Below are 18222 nucleotides of genomic sequence, written 5' to 3' on the forward strand. Positions count from 1 at the left end.
GAACATGCAACTCAGTGCAGAAAGTGTTTCCCCTGAATTCTGACGTTCTTGCGGCTCAGCAACAGCGCTAACAACAGTTTCACCGTGAAGATTGCATGCTGTTGTACACAGAAAAAAAAGTCAGCAAAATAAAACTGATGTGGGGAAGAATCTTGTAGATTTTTAAATTTAAGGCAAAAATGTTGCACTTGATCCAAGTTTCTGGGATCTATGACCTATTTGGAGCTTAGCAACATATTTATGTCTAATTATTTATTCTCAATTATCCAAAAGAGTAGAAAAACTTGAAGCCATTCTCGTAACTGTCATTATTTGCCCAGTTTGTCACTAGAAAATAGTATATGCATGTTAATCTAAAATATTTGGTAGAGTATAATGTTCAAATTCCAAACTAGTTACCTTCAAATTAAAAATGTGCTCCAATCTTTTGCTTATTATGCCTATTATGTGACCTATTTGCACAAGCACTTGTTGATCAGTTTAATGTGACCTAGAAAATAAAAAGTTGCTTAAAATCAATGTAAAAATGTAGGCTAAGTGATGTAAACCTTAAAATTAGTAAAAAAAAAAAAGAAGAAAAAAGAAAAAGAAAATCTACTATAACCCCATAAGTGTACATATTATGTTCAGGGTCTCCTCCCAATGAGATGTGCCCAAAAACATTGGGCATGAACTGCTCCAGTGCATGCCTCGAACTACCACATCATCTGCAAAAGCAATGATCAGACTCTGTGGTTCCTAAATTGGTCAACCCTGTCCTCACTATTCATTTGGTTCTTGTACATGAAGGTAACTGTGACTTCTAAATAATGTTGACTCGTCACTAATAAATGCCACAGATTATTCTTGCAGAGAATAATTTGACAGAGTACAATCTTTCTGTCTTTCTGGTTTCAGATAGAGGTGCTTTGTTCATGGTTATCTGAGAGAACACTGAAAGTATTTAGTATTGTACTACCTTAGTGATATATAAAATATTACCATTCATCCACCATATCTTAATTTATTTTATTTATTCTTCACTTTGCCAGATTCAAAACGGGAGTGTATAGAAACGTTCGGAAAGCAGCCCAATGAACGTATTTTGAACGACGACGACCAGATCTGCACCACAGAGTATTCGCGGATCATCCCCTTGGAGAATGGAGAGGTGAAATATGAAATATTCAGGTAACAAATGCCGGGGAGGTGACAGGCCGGGACAACAATCCCCTTGAAACAAACGTTGTTCTTCCCAGATCGTGGTTTCTCTGATCAACGGCCGGCCGGGCTCCAAAAACTTCACCTACTCACCGGTGCTCCGTGACTTCACGAAGGCCACGAACATCCGCCTGCGCTTCCTTCGCACCAACACTCTGCTGGGCCACCTGCTCTCCAAGACCCAGAGGGACCCAACGGTCACGCGCAGGGTAAGACACAAACCGTACAACCTGACACTGAGGTGTAACGTTGGCATCCTTTAGTTTCCCATTTGGGGCAAAGCTCAGTTTTATACCTGCTGGCTGCCAGTTTCCGTTTTGCTGACAAAAGTCACACTGCTCTGCTCACGCATTTTCAGGCAGCAGGGGTTTGTGAAACGCCACAGCTGGAGCTGCCTGAAAAGCCATCATTAGATTTTGTTTTTGTGATAGAGGCAGATTTGGAAAGCTCTGCAGGTGCAGCTCTGCAGGTCATTCTGCAGGTGTGAGATATCGCACTTATGCTCAAAGCGCAGGGTAGCATGCTATTAATATTAGCATTGTACGACTTTTAAGTGGCTTGTAGAGAACACTCTTAGATGTGCTTAAGATAGACCTCTTAAATATGTTATCTTTAGGATTTTATTTTTTTATCAGTAAGACACTTGAGAATAAGTCATTGCAATCTTTCTTCATCTTGTTATGCAATGCTCAGATTCACCCAATGAATTTGTGAGCTTGGGGGTCACGGTCTAAGCAGAGCAGATCCAATCGTCTCTAGGCCGGGTGAATCGTTTCTGATAACACACCTACCAGTTTGTGCTGGTGCTGACATTTCTCCTTTTTTTTTTTACTGATAGTATTTTTATAGTATCAAAGACATCAGCGTCGGCGGACGCTGTGTTTGCCACGGGCACGCCCAAGTGTGTGGTGCAGGTCGCAGTCCGGACAACCCAAACAGGTCAGTAGAGCTCTATGTTGAGGCGGTTTTGTCACCAGAAAGTAGTGTGGGAGGAGATGCCACATGCAGAACACATACATCTGTGAGATCATTTGGAGGGAATGTTTATTACTGCAAAATAATCAAAAAGAAAGTGTTGCATCAGAGAGTCGAGGAATGCAGAGATTCAATGATTGATACGGCATGAAACAAAGACTGATGCCAATGTGTGAGCACATGGTGCGTTGAAAAAAGCTTTACATACATTTGTCATAAATATGGTGTAAATATAAATATGGGATACATATTGTTGGGTCCACCATAACAACACTAGATAATATATTATTGGGGGGGAAAAACATGCATTATTTTCTTTTAAACAACCGACACCAGCTACACTTGGTTGGTTGCCAACACTCCTGGGCATTATGCCAGGAGTGTAAATCTCACAGTGACCCTTTCTGAACCTATTCAATGCAATGAAATGCATTTGCACTGAAAGAGCAAAACTATCCACACTGGTGAAACACTTTATATTTTGTTTTTTTTTTTTCTTATTCTGCTCATGATCTGACCTATAATTATCTTTATTTGTTGTTTGTTGCCACCCTTTGATCGCGATTATTATTGTTGCTGTCGGCACTCAGTCAATGTTGTCACAAACATCAGCACATGAACATCTGTACAGAGTCCTTAGTGGACAAGTGCTCATGACAAAGTTTATGTCACACACGCATTGCGTAAGCACAGTAGAGTTGACTGGAACTAATAAAAAAAACTAAAACATAGTTTTCTCCATCTTGCTGGCCTACATGTTGCCATTTTGACATTTTGCATGTACCCCCAATGTGTCAACAAAAAGTTGGTGGCTCCTCCTGAAAAACAAGAAATCCATAATCTTTATTCACCGTTCGAAATGTATTCTTTGGAGTATGTTCCCCTCCGCGTACACACACGCTCCCTCAGAGGGAGACGAAGACGAGCAAACTAGCCGTCTCTGCCGGGAGGACAGAGTAGTTGCTGGACTATACTGCCTCGTTTCTGACGTGAAACCAAAATAAACTTCAGTTACATTGAATTAACTTACCTGCTGCCCAGCAGGAAGCCTGCGACCTCCGCATCTGTTTTCCCGGTCCCTCGTGAATTGTCTCCACTCCACCTGGTGATACTAGCTACGCCGATAAATACTCTAGTTTCTCCCGGTTATCACTTCTACAGTTCACAACTACTAATTCTAAGCTGTGAGAATGCTTTCCTTTTTGTTACAATGTTGTTTGACTTTGGCCGGATATATATCTATGAAAGCAATACTAGGTTTTTGTTGATAAAAAGCCAAATTAGCTACACACCGTCTCTTTAAGAAAGTATTTTTTCATTCAAGAAAACAATTTGTTCTGCAACACAACATCCTCCATAAATAGGTGGGACTTCCTCTTTTAGTGGGTGTGACATAAAAGGCTATTTCCCTTTTGAAAAAAGGGATTTTTTTCTTTTTTGTTGAGGCTGATTGTGTTTTTTATGTTTTATACTTTCAATTCAATTCAATTAAATTTTAATTATATAGCGCCAATTAATGAAACATGTCATCTCAAGGCACTTTACAAAGTCAAGTTCAATCATATTATACAGATTGGGTCAGATTTAAAGACTTTTATACGTTTGGTATGTTTGGATGTAAATTATGGTGTATGTAATATCCTTTAGGAAAGATTGCCGTCTTAATTCATAACTGAAAAAAAGTTAATAGACCAAATTATCCATAAAATACTGCACAGCAATTAAGACATCGAACAGCTTTGTGGAGGAACTGGTCTGTAGAAACCATCCTTATATGTTGTTGTGGTCTGCAGTATTATATTTCATCACCTTAAGGCCCTGCACAGAAATCTTACCTCTCCCCATATATTACTGATCTCCTTGCAGCCTGAGGCCGAAAACGGGAATAAAGCCAAAACGCCCTGGATCCCTGACAGACCGAAACATTTCCGACCAAAACGAAATGAAATGTCGCGCCGTGTTAAAGGCAACGCGTTTGTCGTACCTTCGTGGTGATAATGTGTCAGTGATGTGCAGCTCGAACTGTTGTCTCAGAGGTGTCAGACTTCACAGAATCACTATGTCCCGCTGTCTCGTCCTTTTTCTTTCAGACTCCAGTGCGAGTGCCAACACAACACCTGCGGCGAGTCATGTGACCACTGCTGCCCAGGCTTTAACCAGAAGCCGTGGCGTGCTGCGACTGTTGACAGCCCCAACGAGTGTCAGCGTGAGTGTTTTTGTGCCTTGGTTCATCCCACATGTAAAGCATATCTCCCTCTGCTGCTCCTCCCCACACTGGGGCCCCCGGAGAGGACTGAGGTGTCCTATTGTCTGTGATCTTAAACACCAGTTGCTGATGCCCTGATATGGTGTTGTATGTAGTGAGTGTCGGTGGAGATTCGACAGGGCATCCCACGTACGATTTGTGTGATGAGAAACTAGTCTGAGAATAGCTGCTTTTTGTCTGCTTACCTTGCTGGCTGGCAGGTGGTGCAGGCCGGCACCAGCCTAAATGGTGGCATCAGAGCCTGGATCCACTTAAATGTGCTTGAACTGAATCGTTGCGATATTTTCCACCAGAAAACACAATGCCTTGTAAAAATATTCATACCCATGACCATTTTCATATATTCTCACTTTCACGTCAACAAAGCTATTGTGAGGTATTTTTTAAAATAAAAAAATCGGGTAAAGTTCGGGTTAGATATTTATTCTGCAGCCCTCAACGGGACATTGTTTGGCTGCTATATAGCTGCAGCTTTTAGAGCTAAGTCTCCACCAGCTTTGCACACCTAGAGACTGAAACTTTTGCCCATTTAATGTTGTACAAGAGCTCAACCTCGGTCAGACTGGATGGAGAACTTCTGCAGACATGCATTTTCAAGTCTTGCCACAGATTCTGAGTTGTATTCAGGCCTGGACTTTTACTTTTGACCTAAAACACATTCATAGAGGCTGAACACGTTTTAATCTGAACCGCTGCATCTGTGGCTTTATATTTAGAGGGTGTGTTTCCTGCTCTTCAATCTTTTGCAGCCTCAAAAAGGTTTTCATCCATGAATGCCATGCACTTTGCTCTAATTCCCCTCAAATTTAAACCAGCTTCTGTGTCCCTGCTGAACAAAAGTATTCCCGCAGCATGATGCTGCCACCACCATGTTTCACCAATGGGAACGTGCAGAGTTATTTGTTCCTTAAGGTGTTTACTGCGTCCTCCACGTGCTTTGTTGCAAACTTTAAACAGGACATGTTTAAACATGTTTTATTGTTTTCTATAAAAAAAAGTCTTTGTTCTTGCCTCTCTTCCATAAGAGTTTCAAGTTAATCCACAACATTATCCCTGATCTGCCTGGTGCTTTACTCAGTCTTCGTATTGCTATTTATTCATTAATATTCTCTAACAGAGCAACTGTATTCATGCTACTATGCAAATACACAGCAGTACTCTATTCACCAACTGGGTGACATCTGTGGGCAACTAGATTTTATATGCACTACATTGGGAAAAGAGGAAACTGTGATATCGTTGGCAAAATTGTTGTGTAAATCATTTGCTGTATTTCCTCTGCTTAACAGAATATTGCATCTCTGATCTGATTGTCATTAGTCTCTCACATGCTAAGGTACATTTCCACACAGCTTAGCCACTCCGAGATGTTCCTTGTACAATCATGCATATTGGATATTTTTCTCACATTGTTGTGTAAATTGGCTGCTGTTTTTCCTCTTCTTAACTTTAATATCCTTTTTTTTTTTACCTGAATTTGACATATTATCATATGATCAGTAATTGTGTAATACTTAATCTGGTTTTATTTTTACCTATATTTTTAGCCTTTCTGATAAAAGCAGTCTCTGTTGCGTTCGAACTACCTTTAGATTATATTAGCTTGTCCTTTCATGGCTAATTTAGTGTGTAAGTCTCTATGTGCTTTTTTCCACTGTCACGCCCAAATTTTGTGAGACAATAGAGGAGTTTCTTATCTTAGATACTGCAACGATTGTATCAGCTATGAGTAATGAACACAAAAGTCCATCCAGGCAGACCAAATAGAATATTGTCAGACTTATAATGCTTGACACTTGAAATTTTAAAGGCTGCTACATGCTGTGTCCAAGCTGTCCTTTGTAAGTAGGATACGGCATTATAAAAATTGTGAAAATTGCTATTCTATATGTTGTGAAGCTCTAGATTTTATTCAGGGCTATCAGGGACTAAATGCAAAAGCATTTGCCACTTTTCAGATCTTGCCGTGTAAAAAACCTTATTGAGATCAAGGTTAATTTTCCTTCCCCTACACTTTTACACACAGAGCCTAATAAAATGCACTGAGGTGACAACATGTCAAAAACCTGAAAGGGTGTGAATACTTTTGCAAGGCACTGTACCATTGTGGAGATACACAACTTCAACGGAAAGGATAAAGAGAACTTTTAACAAGTATTCAGTAGAAACACATAAAATGTACCGAGTCCCAGACAGAGATGATGCTGCTTTGTTGGATTCGCATTTTACCATTTCTCTTCTATCTTAACTAGTAGCTTTAGGTGTTTAAACAGTGGGAGGCAAATGCTAATGTTCTGATTTCATGTTTGTCTGCATGACTGTCTCGGGGCTTTCCACCGCAGCCTGCCAGTGCTTCTCTCATGCCTCCGACTGTTATTACGACCCAGAGGTTGAAAAGAGGGGAGCAAGTTTGGACACCTTCGGCAGGTACAGTGGAGGAGGAGTGTGCATCGGCTGCCAGGTATGAAATGCGTCTCATGTTCAAACTGATTCTTGTCAACGCATGTGTGTGTGTGTGTGTGTGTGTGGGTCTAAGAAAATAAACCTAAAACTTGTCTGCTTAAATGTCGCAGTAGTGAAATGTGGCAAAACGCATGATTGGCTCCCAAACATGCAAGAACAAAAATTTTTTTGAGGCTAGAACAAACTTTTACAAAGTGAAATGTTTGCAAAGGACCGCAGTGTGCCGTGCCAACAAGAGATTAGACTGGACAGAATCTAGGAAACTGTTCTGATTAAAGGCTTGTTTTCTGTCTATAGACACAGAGGTTTTGCTAAAATCTTGGGTTTCATTCCAGAGCACAAAGCGGCAGCAAATGTACACATAAGATCACACATACCTGCTCAAGGACATAGCAATTAATCTTTTTTTTTCTTTTCGAGTTTCCCCCTCGCCTTTTTTAATCAAGTGCACACTTTACTTTACTTTACTTTGAAGGTTTGGTATTAAAGCTTCCTATTCTTTCCAGTACAACACTGGACTCTTAGTTCATGGCAATCAGCTATTGTTTTCACTGACTGGCGACAGTGATTTTGATATTTTAGCAGCTTATGTTCAATGGTGTTGGGAGTGGGATTAATGAAACCTAGAGCTAGTGAAACTAATTAACTGAATGTGAAAGAAAGCTGCAAGAAAGCTGCAAGAAAACATGAATCTGAGTAAAGGGCAGTAAAGACAAGGAAATACTGGGATAAGAAAGAAACAATAATGCAGCAGATTATGACCAAACAAGAGAGTGAATAAAAAAAACATAATCCACCGGGAAAAGCAACTAAGCAACAGATGTTAAAAGGAAGTCGGAAAGTAAATGGTGGGTTTTACAAAGATGAGCTGGACTTAACCAAAGCTCTACATAGAACTTAAACAATACATCAAATATTAACAGGGTATAATCACAAAATGAAGATAGAATCCGTAAGTAAAGTCCTAAGGAACGTGACACTAAATTGCCCTCAGCAGACGAGTTAAGCTTACACCCTTGGTTTCCGTAATGGGCCGAGTCCTCCAAATAAGTTGTACAGCATATAGAAATATTTATCATAGAGCTTGGATTTGTGCAAAACTCTGTACGAGACTTTTTTCTCCCTTCTGTTTAGTTCTGTGTTATGCACAATGTTTGTTTCTGTTGCTCTTTAGCACAACACTGCAGGAATAAACTGCGAAAGATGCATTGAGGGTTACTACAGACCTCACGGAGTTCCTCCTGAGTCTCCCGCTGGATGCATACGTGAGTATAACTTCCTCTTCATCCTTTTGACTTGATTTAACTCAGAGGGGGGAAATACGGGCGACGAATTTCTAATGTGCCACCAAGTATACTGTATTCAGCCTCGCTGTTATATTCAAATGCAACTACAACAATCATAATAACAATAATAAACAGGATGTTAACGTGTGTATTTTATACACATCTTTGTCATGCCAATGCAACACATCTGTCTAAAACACTTTCTTTCTGTTTGAGTTGCTGAATGGTGTTTTTGTTGTGTTTTTTATCAAATGTTGTCGTGTCATACATCTCAGGGCCTCCATAAGATCCTGTAGATAATTGTTTACATCAGCCCTCTGCTGTAGCGCCAATCGATGCAGTGAGCACGTTTCTGCAGGGCTTTCCCACATTGCAGATCCTGCTGGTCGGATCTAAATACTGTCCACGCATGGCGGCGTTTGATCTACAGCCGAACCGGTCGAGCCTGAACAGAGATTTACTGAAAGAAAGGTTTAAGCGTGTTGTTGCAGACAGTCCCAAATGGCACCAGCGCAGCGGCGACACCGGCACCACTGGGCGTGCTATCTCTGAACCGGGCTTTACTATTGTTTACCTAACTGGAATGCTTTGTAGCTGTTCTTCGTGGTAAGAACAGCTGACAGTTTTGTTTGGACTTCAACAAGTGGGGGACATAAAGTGGTGGCCCTGAACACTTTGAAAGGCGAACCGCAGCCCCCGCCAGCTCGAGGGGAATGTGCGGAGGTTTAGTAAGTGTCCTTTAGGCGATGCTAGTTGTTAGTTTGCTGCTGTTAGCAAACAATAATGCTGGTATTCAAACTTTAGGAAGTCAATTGTTTGTTTTTTAGCAACTTGTCTTGCTTCGCCTGCTGTTATTCCCAGATGTTTATGAAAGGAGTTTGATTTATTTCTCCTGAACCGTTTCTTTGTTGACCGTATGTTTCAAATAATCGTCCTGCTTTCATTTGAAATGTTCTGGTATATCAAAGAGGTGACTGTGCCATGAACTCTGATAAAGTTCCCTGAGCATCTCAGCAACAAATAGTATCAAGCCATTACAATGCCTTTGTTAGGCAGTAGTTTAAAGCTTGATGCTCCACATTACTCCAGACTTTTTGAATGGAGAAAGCTTCCTGGAGAGGAAGCGAAACGTCTTCAAACTACGGAAAACAAGTCCATTTGCTTTGTTTTTTACTTTTTTTGGGAATGACCATGACCTGGATGACTGAGAATGTTCACCAGCTTTTTGACCGTGTTTAACAACAGGCATGAGGTGATGCTCTCTTTTATGCCAGAGTGACCTGTGTTTTTTAGTGAGAAGTTCAGTTTTAGTCTCAACTAAGCAAAGCACACTTTTCCAGTTAAGATCCCAGCGGGTCAATTTAAACTCCCCGTTTGTACGTTTGCTGTGATAAGATGGAAAAAGCTGACTGGAGATATAGGCAGATTTAGGCAACTAGTTCTTTTTTCCCTAAGCCGTTCCCTAGCTTACATTTAACACACATCTGCTTTGCTTGAGAGAATTTGTCATTTTGAACAGTGACTAAGAGAAAAAGGTCTCAGTGTCGCGTCATATCCATACCCCATTTTAACAAGATGTCATGGATTACTAGATAACCGTTCTAAAATACTCTAAATATTTAATAAGTAAAGTGTACTGAAATAAATAAAAAAACTATACTTAAATGGATTTTAATTGTGTGTGATGTTGTTTGAGTTAATTGGGTGAGATTACGCTAAAGTAGTGAAAGATACATTTACGCTTAGGCTTTTGACGCATCTTTACTGGGGATGCTACAAAGTGTGCATATATTACAGTTTTTTTTTTATTTAAATGTTTGCTGATTTTAAGGAAAATCTCTGACACCCTTTAGCTTGTAGCTGTGATGAAAGGATCACAGCCGGCTGCGAGATGGGGTCTGGAAGGTGCATCTGCAAGCCACAATTTGCAGGAGAAAACTGCGATCGCTGCGCTGATGGACGTTACTACTACCCTGAGTGTATTCGTAAGTTTAGCTTTTCTTACACCCTTAACATCTTTTAAATTATTATTCATCAGTCATCTTATAAATTAGAGTTAAAGACATATGCATGTGCATTAATTTGAAACAGTTGGGTTATATATATGAGTAAATAATGTGAACTATAAGTAAAAATACACTCAATATTAAGAAGACCTCTATGGTTTCATTTTCAGTGGAAATAATGTCACCAAATACTATATGTGACCCATTCTTTGCACAGGCCTTTAACTTACATTCAGTAAAAGGAAGAATAATTTAAATCAAAATTAAATGGATGAAAATGAAATCATTCTTTTGTGTCTAAATAATGTCCTCAGCTGTCTGTTTCAGCGTTTTCGGTCTCCCAGTTTCCCTGCAGTAGAAAGGCTTATTTCTGCTGGAAAACAAGGAGAGGCAAATTCTCTCACTGCAGATTGGACTCACGTTATTACACATTCCACAAAAGAGATACTGCAATCTGAAGGAGAATTTCCCTATGTTATCACGTGAATCTTTATTGGCAAAGGCTCAGCTGTCTGTAAAGGCGTAGAGATAAGAATCGTTCTTTCATCTCTTGATCATTTTGGACGTTTTATCCAGTGTTTCCTCTGTCACTGACACATGCCGTTTGCGAGCCTCCAGGTTAAACATGTCAGGATTCAACACGTCCTTGAAAGTAATTTATGTGCTCAGAAAGTGGCTTTCAGTTGAAGATAAGAAAAAAAAATCTTAATTAGCCTTCCCCAATCCATTTTTTACCTGATGTATCATCAACAACTGTAAAAGAGGTTTTCTAATGCCACTTCACACACAGCAGACATGTCGTCTGCAGGTCTGCCCGAGGTCCTTTGGATCCTAAGTCATTTTAGCTTCACTGTTAGCTGTCATTTATATATTAAAGATTTACTTTTAAGTTGCATTAAGGGGTTTTCTTGTCTGGCAATCTCTGAGCCCTTACTAACCAGACTAAGCATGTTGACAGTTATTAGGAGGCCTGAGATGCTTGTCTGATCTCTGCATCAATATTTGCACATATTGTGGGTTGACATTTGAAGGGAATAAATGAAGCAACCCTGCACAGATAAGCAGGTACAGATAACGGTAATAGATGTTTAAAACATCTGCCTTTTTCCTTTTTTGTTACATTGTTTGTGATAATATTATTTCTTTCCTCTCGGTCACCAGAATAGCAGTCAAAAATAATACTATCTGAAAAATTCTTGGATAAAGTGTTTGGGTGCTTAAGCCACCCTAATACCATCTTCAAATAAAACAATATACGCCAAGCGTTCATCCTGACGGTGCTTACTGAGTCCTTTTTTGAGCCTGAAAAGAACTTTGCACCGGGCGTGACCAGCAGACATAAACACCGCTGCTCCATTTGGCCGCAGTAACGCCGAACTATCAGAAACCAAGATGGCGATAATTGGCACAGCTACTGTGAGAGTCAGCAGACAAGTGGCAGCTTGACGCGGTCAAAGACCAACCCGATCTACAGTGCTAGGGTTACTCAACCTCTTTCTTTTTACACTTTCACACTGCTGGACATTGCTGACTTGCTTGGCTCCATTGCTTCTCCTCGTTTACTCATTGCATGCATGCATAATATTGTACTTTCGGTCACGTGGCCTTGTTATTGTAAATATACAGTTTACAAAAGCACTCTGTTTACTGACAAATAGAGCAAAAACAAAGTGTATAAAAAACAGAAATAATATAGAATAAGCTAAAAGGGTGCAATAATTTAATCAGGAAACCATTTTCTTTTTGCAATCAGAGGGAGCTACTGGCGTAGAAATTCGTAACGTCATCGTACGTGACTAGGCCCCTGTAAAAGCTAATAAATCGGCGACTGGCTGTTCTATAAAACCGGCAACTTCACTTTAAGTGTAAATTGTTTGCTATAGAACATTTCATAGAAAGGTTTTCTATTTGTTTTGCTGTATGATCAAGTTAAACTCTACCATCCCAAAAACGAGCTTTCATGCACGCATGCCTCTAGTGACATTAATGAAGGAAGGCGGCAACTCATTACCATGTTTTTTTCCTTTTTTTCATGTAGAAAATTCATCCTTTAAAGTTGTATACCCCACTATTTTCTGTCTGAATTAGACACGTAGCCACTGAAACCCTGCAGTGGGCATCATGGGCAGTTTGAGTTAATCCAGTACGTGTATTTTTGCATGTATTTCACTTAATAGTATCTTTAATCGAAATCTGTCTGCACTGTAATGCTTTTGTTGGGGGAGTTTAATTCTTACAGACTTCTGAGCCAACAAAGATGGTATTTTGTGATTATTTTCATTATGTACTCATTCTATGCCTTTTTTTGGAAATAGCTTACCCCGTGTACCTGACGACCACCAAATCACCTGCAGGCCCAATCATGGGTAAGTACATTTTTTAGCTTGTCCAAACACAACTGAGTCTAACAGGCACTTTAAAACTGTTATTTATTTATGTTTCTCTCCCTGTGTAGTAACCACTGCCTGCCCCCCGGGCTCTTTCAATTCTCCCAGATGTCAGCGTAAGTGCGGTTAGACCTAAAATGAATAGATGTTGTCATGGCTGGACTATGTTAACTGCTTTTATTGCTTGTTCTCATGTGCATTCTCTGCATTCACAGGACCTCAGCTAGTATCTTGAAAAAGCTTTTTTTTTTATTGGACATTTTATCCCGTTTACTTACAGGGAGGGCTGGAGGTCAATCCGGTTCAAATCCTTTTTTTAATTCTGGCATCTCTTATGTTTGGGATTAATGGGAGGGTTAGAAAACTGACATTTTACATAAGAGCACACAGCAAATAATATAAGCAGTGAATTGTGATGGTTCAAAAAGATCTGGTCTATCACTGGGAATTTAAGTTAAAATACGCTCCACTCTCTCATTATAGCAGCAGTCCTGGGGGACTCTGGTGATAACTCAGCAGGCTAATATTAGTTGTGGCTCTTCTTCTAAATTCCCTTTTGTGATTTTGTTTGCGCTGGGAACCAACATTTTATGAAAATCCTCCCCCCTCCCTGTCAATTTTAGTTATTTAACAAGAAATGACCCTTTAATCTGTCAGTACAATAAAATGTCTTTCATCCTGTGAGCTGAGCTATACGGATCATTCTCAGCAGCTTTTACAAACTGGATTTTCCCGCGTCAGAAAGAAAAAAATAGCAGCAGTCTCTCTAGTGGCCTTGGCCTCTTAGTGCCAAGTTTGTTCACAAAACAACACGAAACGAGGCGCAGCTACTGTTTAATAGGAAGCTTCATTGTTTAGCTTTCTCCACTCAGTTGCATAGGAGTCGGTTCTTATTGTGAAAATAAAAATTCCTTCATTGTGTTCGTCTGCAGCGTGCATATGTGACCACAGAGGGACGGTGCGCGGCGTATGCGACGTCTATGGGCGCTGCCTTTGCCGTCGGGGAGTGGAGGGGGAGCGATGCGACCGTTGTGGACCTGGATACCACTCCTTCCCAAGCTGTCATGGTGAGAGAACCCTCATCTCAAAGGAAATATTCATAGGGATACATTTTATTTTGAACTAGATGGCTAAAGGATGTCCCAAAGTGTCTGTTTCAGCGATGCGACTCGTAGAGATACAGTATTTTGAATACGTAACCACTTAGTTTATGATGACGTATATCTTTTCTCAGCATGCCGCTGTGGTGGAGCTGGGGTGGCTGAGAGCGTGTGCGGTCCGAGCGGTCAGTGTAACTGCCTCCCCAACTATCAGGGCAGCGAGTGTGACCAGTGTGCACCAGGTTTCTATGGCTATCCAGACTGTGCCGGTGAGTTGTGTTGGTTTGATCCTGCAAAAAGACAGGGAGCTTTTTGGTTTTTACTGCAGTGCAGGAGCATAACATCTGCAGTTTCTCTGAGGATCCTGTAAAAACCCAACTAATCCTGTTTTATCTCTGTCGTTTCTAAAGGGAATCTGCATGACACTCGATAAGCTGAAATGCAGTTCTAGTCAGAATCTCTTATTCAGAAAAGATCAAAATTATACATACAGATGAAATATATTCATACACCCTCTTAATATTTGAATAAACGTCACTTAGTGAGTTGCAAACAAACAGATTTTATTACCATTAATAAAATCCAGTTGTTGTTCTGGCTGTTCTGGACATCTGACCACTTTTCATATCTGACATAGTACCTGTCCTTCACATTGGTCGTGTTCCTTTGACGGATCCAGATTTTAATTTTCAACATCGTTTTTGAGAGTCATTCTAAAGCTTTATGATAGCCTACTTTATGTATTCCAAAAAAACGAAAACAAGTTTGGTGTAGTTTTGTATTCAATGTCCTGTTGGAACACATATGTTTTCATATTTTAACATTCTTGCCCAAACAGTCACTCTAAAATAAAAGGAAAAATGGCAAGGATGACGAAGAGCAACCCAGGGACCTCCAAGCATAAAGTCTGTTATGTATTGGAAGATGCTGGAACACCAGTCTCACTGACCACAGCAAAAACAGTTTTACATAGCCAGGAAACAGCCCTTGCTCCAAAAGCAATACTTTTAGGTGAAGGGTGAAATTTATGATGTAACTCTGGTGAAACATTTTACTCCCAGATAAGCCAAAGACTAAACTATTTGACTGCAAAGACATGGTATGTTTGGAGGGGTTCAAACCTCAGAACACCGTAATAGCTGTTAAGCATAGTGGTGGTGTCATCATGCTAAGGGTGTTGGGCACCACATTAAGTAGATGAGATGATAAGGGAGGAGGAATTTCAAATTCTTGGTGTTATTCTTAAAGAGGGTTGATAGGTGGACTCAACGGGAAGCTCCAATAGGGAATGACTCCAAATACTCATTAAAATGTTTTTGGAATGGATTTTTAGCATCTGAAATGGCCCAAACCCCAATACTGTTAAAAATGGTATTATTAAAGATGTTCATGCCAGGAAACAAACCAGCTTAAATGAGTTCTATCAATTCTGCCGAGATCATTTGTCAAATTTGCATGCATGGTGCCAGTATGTCATTGATGCAAGCTGCAAGAATAGTCTGTGATTTCTCTGTATCTTGGTGAAGGACGTCTGAACCAATTTTAGGAAGGGTGTTTTAATCTGTATGAGAAAACCTAAAATCAATAAAAACGCAACAAAAGCTTGTTTATTATCCTCAGCCTGCAGGTGTTCGCCGCAGGGTTCGTACGGAACTGGATGCGATCCATTATCGGGTCAATGCCTCTGTTTGCTTGGTGTGGTGGGCCAGCAGTGTGATCGCTGTGCATCTGGACTAAGGTTTCCTCAGTGCTCAGGTAAACGCCACACTGTGCACAATAAACATTTCATGACTGAGCAGATCCAGATGCAATTTAAATGAATATTAAGTCTGTAAAAAACTTTTATTTTTCAGGCGCTATCAGTGCTTGCCACCCAGATGGAACGGAAGTGTCCAGTTCTCAAACAGTAAGCCACTCGTTATGAACTGAATTTGTGTTTTATCAAGTTTCCACTGGTTACCGCCTAACCCAGGGCGGTGAATTTAAATGGATTTACTATGCCACAGCTGATAACGCGGCTGAACTTTGGCCCAAATGTTAAACTGCACAACAAAGGAAGCCTATTCCCAAGAAATATCCTTGTAATCAAACAAGGAAAAAGAGACTTCCTTCCATGTTGAAACGGAAGAAATAACAATCACTCAAAGCAAGTCTCAGCTACTCAAGAGGGCCTGCTTTTCACGTTGGCAACCCGCACCCAGTCTTAAAGAGAGAAACTGACAATTTTCATTTCAGAATGCCTGCTTTATAACACAATATGCAGGCCCGATTTTAATCTACATGATGGTGAGCAAATGTTACCTGGCTTTCAGCGACAGCAACCAGTCTAAACAACTCTTAGATTCCTTATCTGCTGTTTCAGGGCGTCTGCCGCTGCCGAGCCAATGTAGAGGGAACGCTGTGCGACAGGTGTAAACCTCTCTACTGGAATCTGGCTGCAGACAACCCTGGTGGATGCACAGGTGTGTAACCAGAAACCTGAAAAAATAAGATGGTTGTTCAATGAATTGCAAAAGTATTTACCCATTTTTTTTCAACGTTCATTACATAAACTGAACTGTATTTTTGTTTTCATTCTATACAACTGATCAACGGAGAGTAATGCACTTATATTTAGCTCTTCCTAACTAATAATTTGTAGAACCACATTTTGCTGCAATTAGAGTGCAGGCCTTTTAGGGGTATGCCTCCGAGAGCTCTACAGAACTAGAGACTGAAATTGTTATCAGAATTTCAAGTTTTGCTGTAGGTTGTGTTAATAGAATTTAGGGCTGAACTTTGACCAGACTGTTTTAACATACTGTGGCTTGATGGGTTGAGTAGTTGTCTGGCAATCAGAAGGTTGTGGGTTCGATTTAAGCTTCCCCTTGCCACATGTCGATGTGTCCCTGGGCAAGGCACTTAACCCCAAATTGTCTACCGAGCTGCGTCTCAGTGTATGGGGAGTGTTGGCCTAGTGGTTAGAGCAGCGCGCTTGCACTCAGAGAAGGATGCAAGTACCCGGTTCGATCCCCAGTGCCGGCACTCTGGGTCCCTGAGCAAGACCCTTAACCCCAGAACGCTTCCCGGGCGCCGCACATGGCAGCCCACTGCTCCCCAAGGGTGATGGGTTAAAAGCAGAAAACAAATTTTGTTGTAATGTATGTTTCAATGACAATAAAAATGATATCACTATTACTTATAAACATATGTTTTTGTTAAAAGAAAAGTTAAGGTTTTTCCTAACCCAAGTCTGACGTATTGTGTAGCCACCAACAGGTTTTCCTCCAGCATTACCCTACATTTAGTTCCCTCCACTTTCTTATCAACTCTTAACAGTTTTCCCGTCCCTGATAAAGAAAATCATCCACACTTTATGCAGCCGACATCACCATGTTTCACTGTGGTGATGGTTTGTTACACACTTGGTGTTTTGCATGGGGACATTTTTTTTTTATATCGGTCTCTTCTGACCAGAGCACCTTTCTTCCACATTTTTGCCCTGCCCCTTAAAACTGCAAACATTCATTCTCAAACCTTTGTGTCAACCATGGTTTTCTTATTTCCAATCTTTCACAGAGACCGGATACCCTCTCAATTATTAGAGTGCACAACTAATAATTGAGCTATCAACAGATTCTCCCAGCAGAGCCGTGGGTCTCTGCTGGTCTTCTGGTGTTAAACATAGAGCGAATGGCTTATCTTGTGTACTCTTTGCAAAACTGGCTCCAGAGCTATACATATTGTATGTTGCTTCCCGCAGTAATATTTCCGTCCGCCGAGCCCAGTTTTAACCAGATTGTTTTGTTGCCAGAAGCAGTCTTAAAAGGTACTGCTCTGAACCTTAGCCCCTTTTTGCACTGAGAATATGTCAACATACCCCTGTCAACAAGGCCAGACTGGCTTTTTCTATTCTTCCGGGGGAAACAGGAGAATAGCTCATACCGTGAGCAAATTCCTCTGAACACTCTCAGCTTTAAATGTGAGATTTTATTCACACCGTAATCATTACCAGATGGTACATTACAACATCACCTATGCACTTTAAATTTGTCCATATTTCGACTGTGCAAAAACGTGCGCGTTAATCAGCTAAATGTAGCTCACATGGGGAAGATAAGCTCGCTCCCTTTATGCTGAAAAGGCTCCAAGCATTCTCCAGAAATTGCTCTCATGTTACAGCTTTGCTCTCCTGCCAGATTGATATCTCTGACGCTGTGCCTGAAAACACAGTTTTAATATCTCAAGAATGCCCCTGGTTGAAAACAGACAGACATTCAGGGAAAGTTTTTTTATATATATATATATTTATATGCAGCAATCTGTGGATAAAAAAAAGCTCTCTTAGACCTTTTGACCTTTATTTCTTTGAAGCGTGAAATGTTTTCAGCTTGCTGTGTTACACCTGTGAGTGTTACAAAACCTTGTAATCAGAGTCTATTCACAGTTTTTTACATTTCCTCAACCCATCCCATCTCTCGTCTTATTTTTTTTCCCTTCATTCCAGAATGTCAGTGTGATCTGAAAGGGACGCTGAGCGGTGTTGGAGAATGTGAGCAG

At 40.5% G+C, this 18222-nt stretch overlaps 1 protein-coding gene across 1 annotated transcript in view; it reads left to right on the plus strand.

Annotated features, from left to right (window-relative positions):
* The window catches only part of LOC105934721 (laminin subunit alpha-3), a 100287-nt gene that overhangs the window by 25169 nt on the left and 56896 nt on the right, over positions 1–18222 (plus strand). Inside the window, exons 4-18 of the mRNA XM_021322844.2 lie at positions 1032–1150; positions 1239–1409; positions 2039–2139; positions 4266–4381; positions 6784–6902; positions 8079–8169; positions 10044–10175; positions 12512–12562; positions 12652–12699; positions 13516–13650; positions 13818–13952; positions 15304–15438; positions 15537–15589; positions 16046–16145; positions 18170–18222. Of these exons, the coding sequence (XP_021178519.2) occupies positions 1032–1150; positions 1239–1409; positions 2039–2139; positions 4266–4381; positions 6784–6902; positions 8079–8169; positions 10044–10175; positions 12512–12562; positions 12652–12699; positions 13516–13650; positions 13818–13952; positions 15304–15438; positions 15537–15589; positions 16046–16145; positions 18170–18222 (1559 nt within the window). The remainder of the gene's footprint in view (positions 1–1031; positions 1151–1238; positions 1410–2038; positions 2140–4265; positions 4382–6783; positions 6903–8078; positions 8170–10043; positions 10176–12511; positions 12563–12651; positions 12700–13515; positions 13651–13817; positions 13953–15303; positions 15439–15536; positions 15590–16045; positions 16146–18169) is intronic.

This window comes from Fundulus heteroclitus, chromosome 6 (genome assembly GCF_011125445.2).
Source record: "Fundulus heteroclitus isolate FHET01 chromosome 6, MU-UCD_Fhet_4.1, whole genome shotgun sequence".
Classification (NCBI taxonomy): Eukaryota; Metazoa; Chordata; class Actinopteri; order Cyprinodontiformes; family Fundulidae; genus Fundulus; species Fundulus heteroclitus.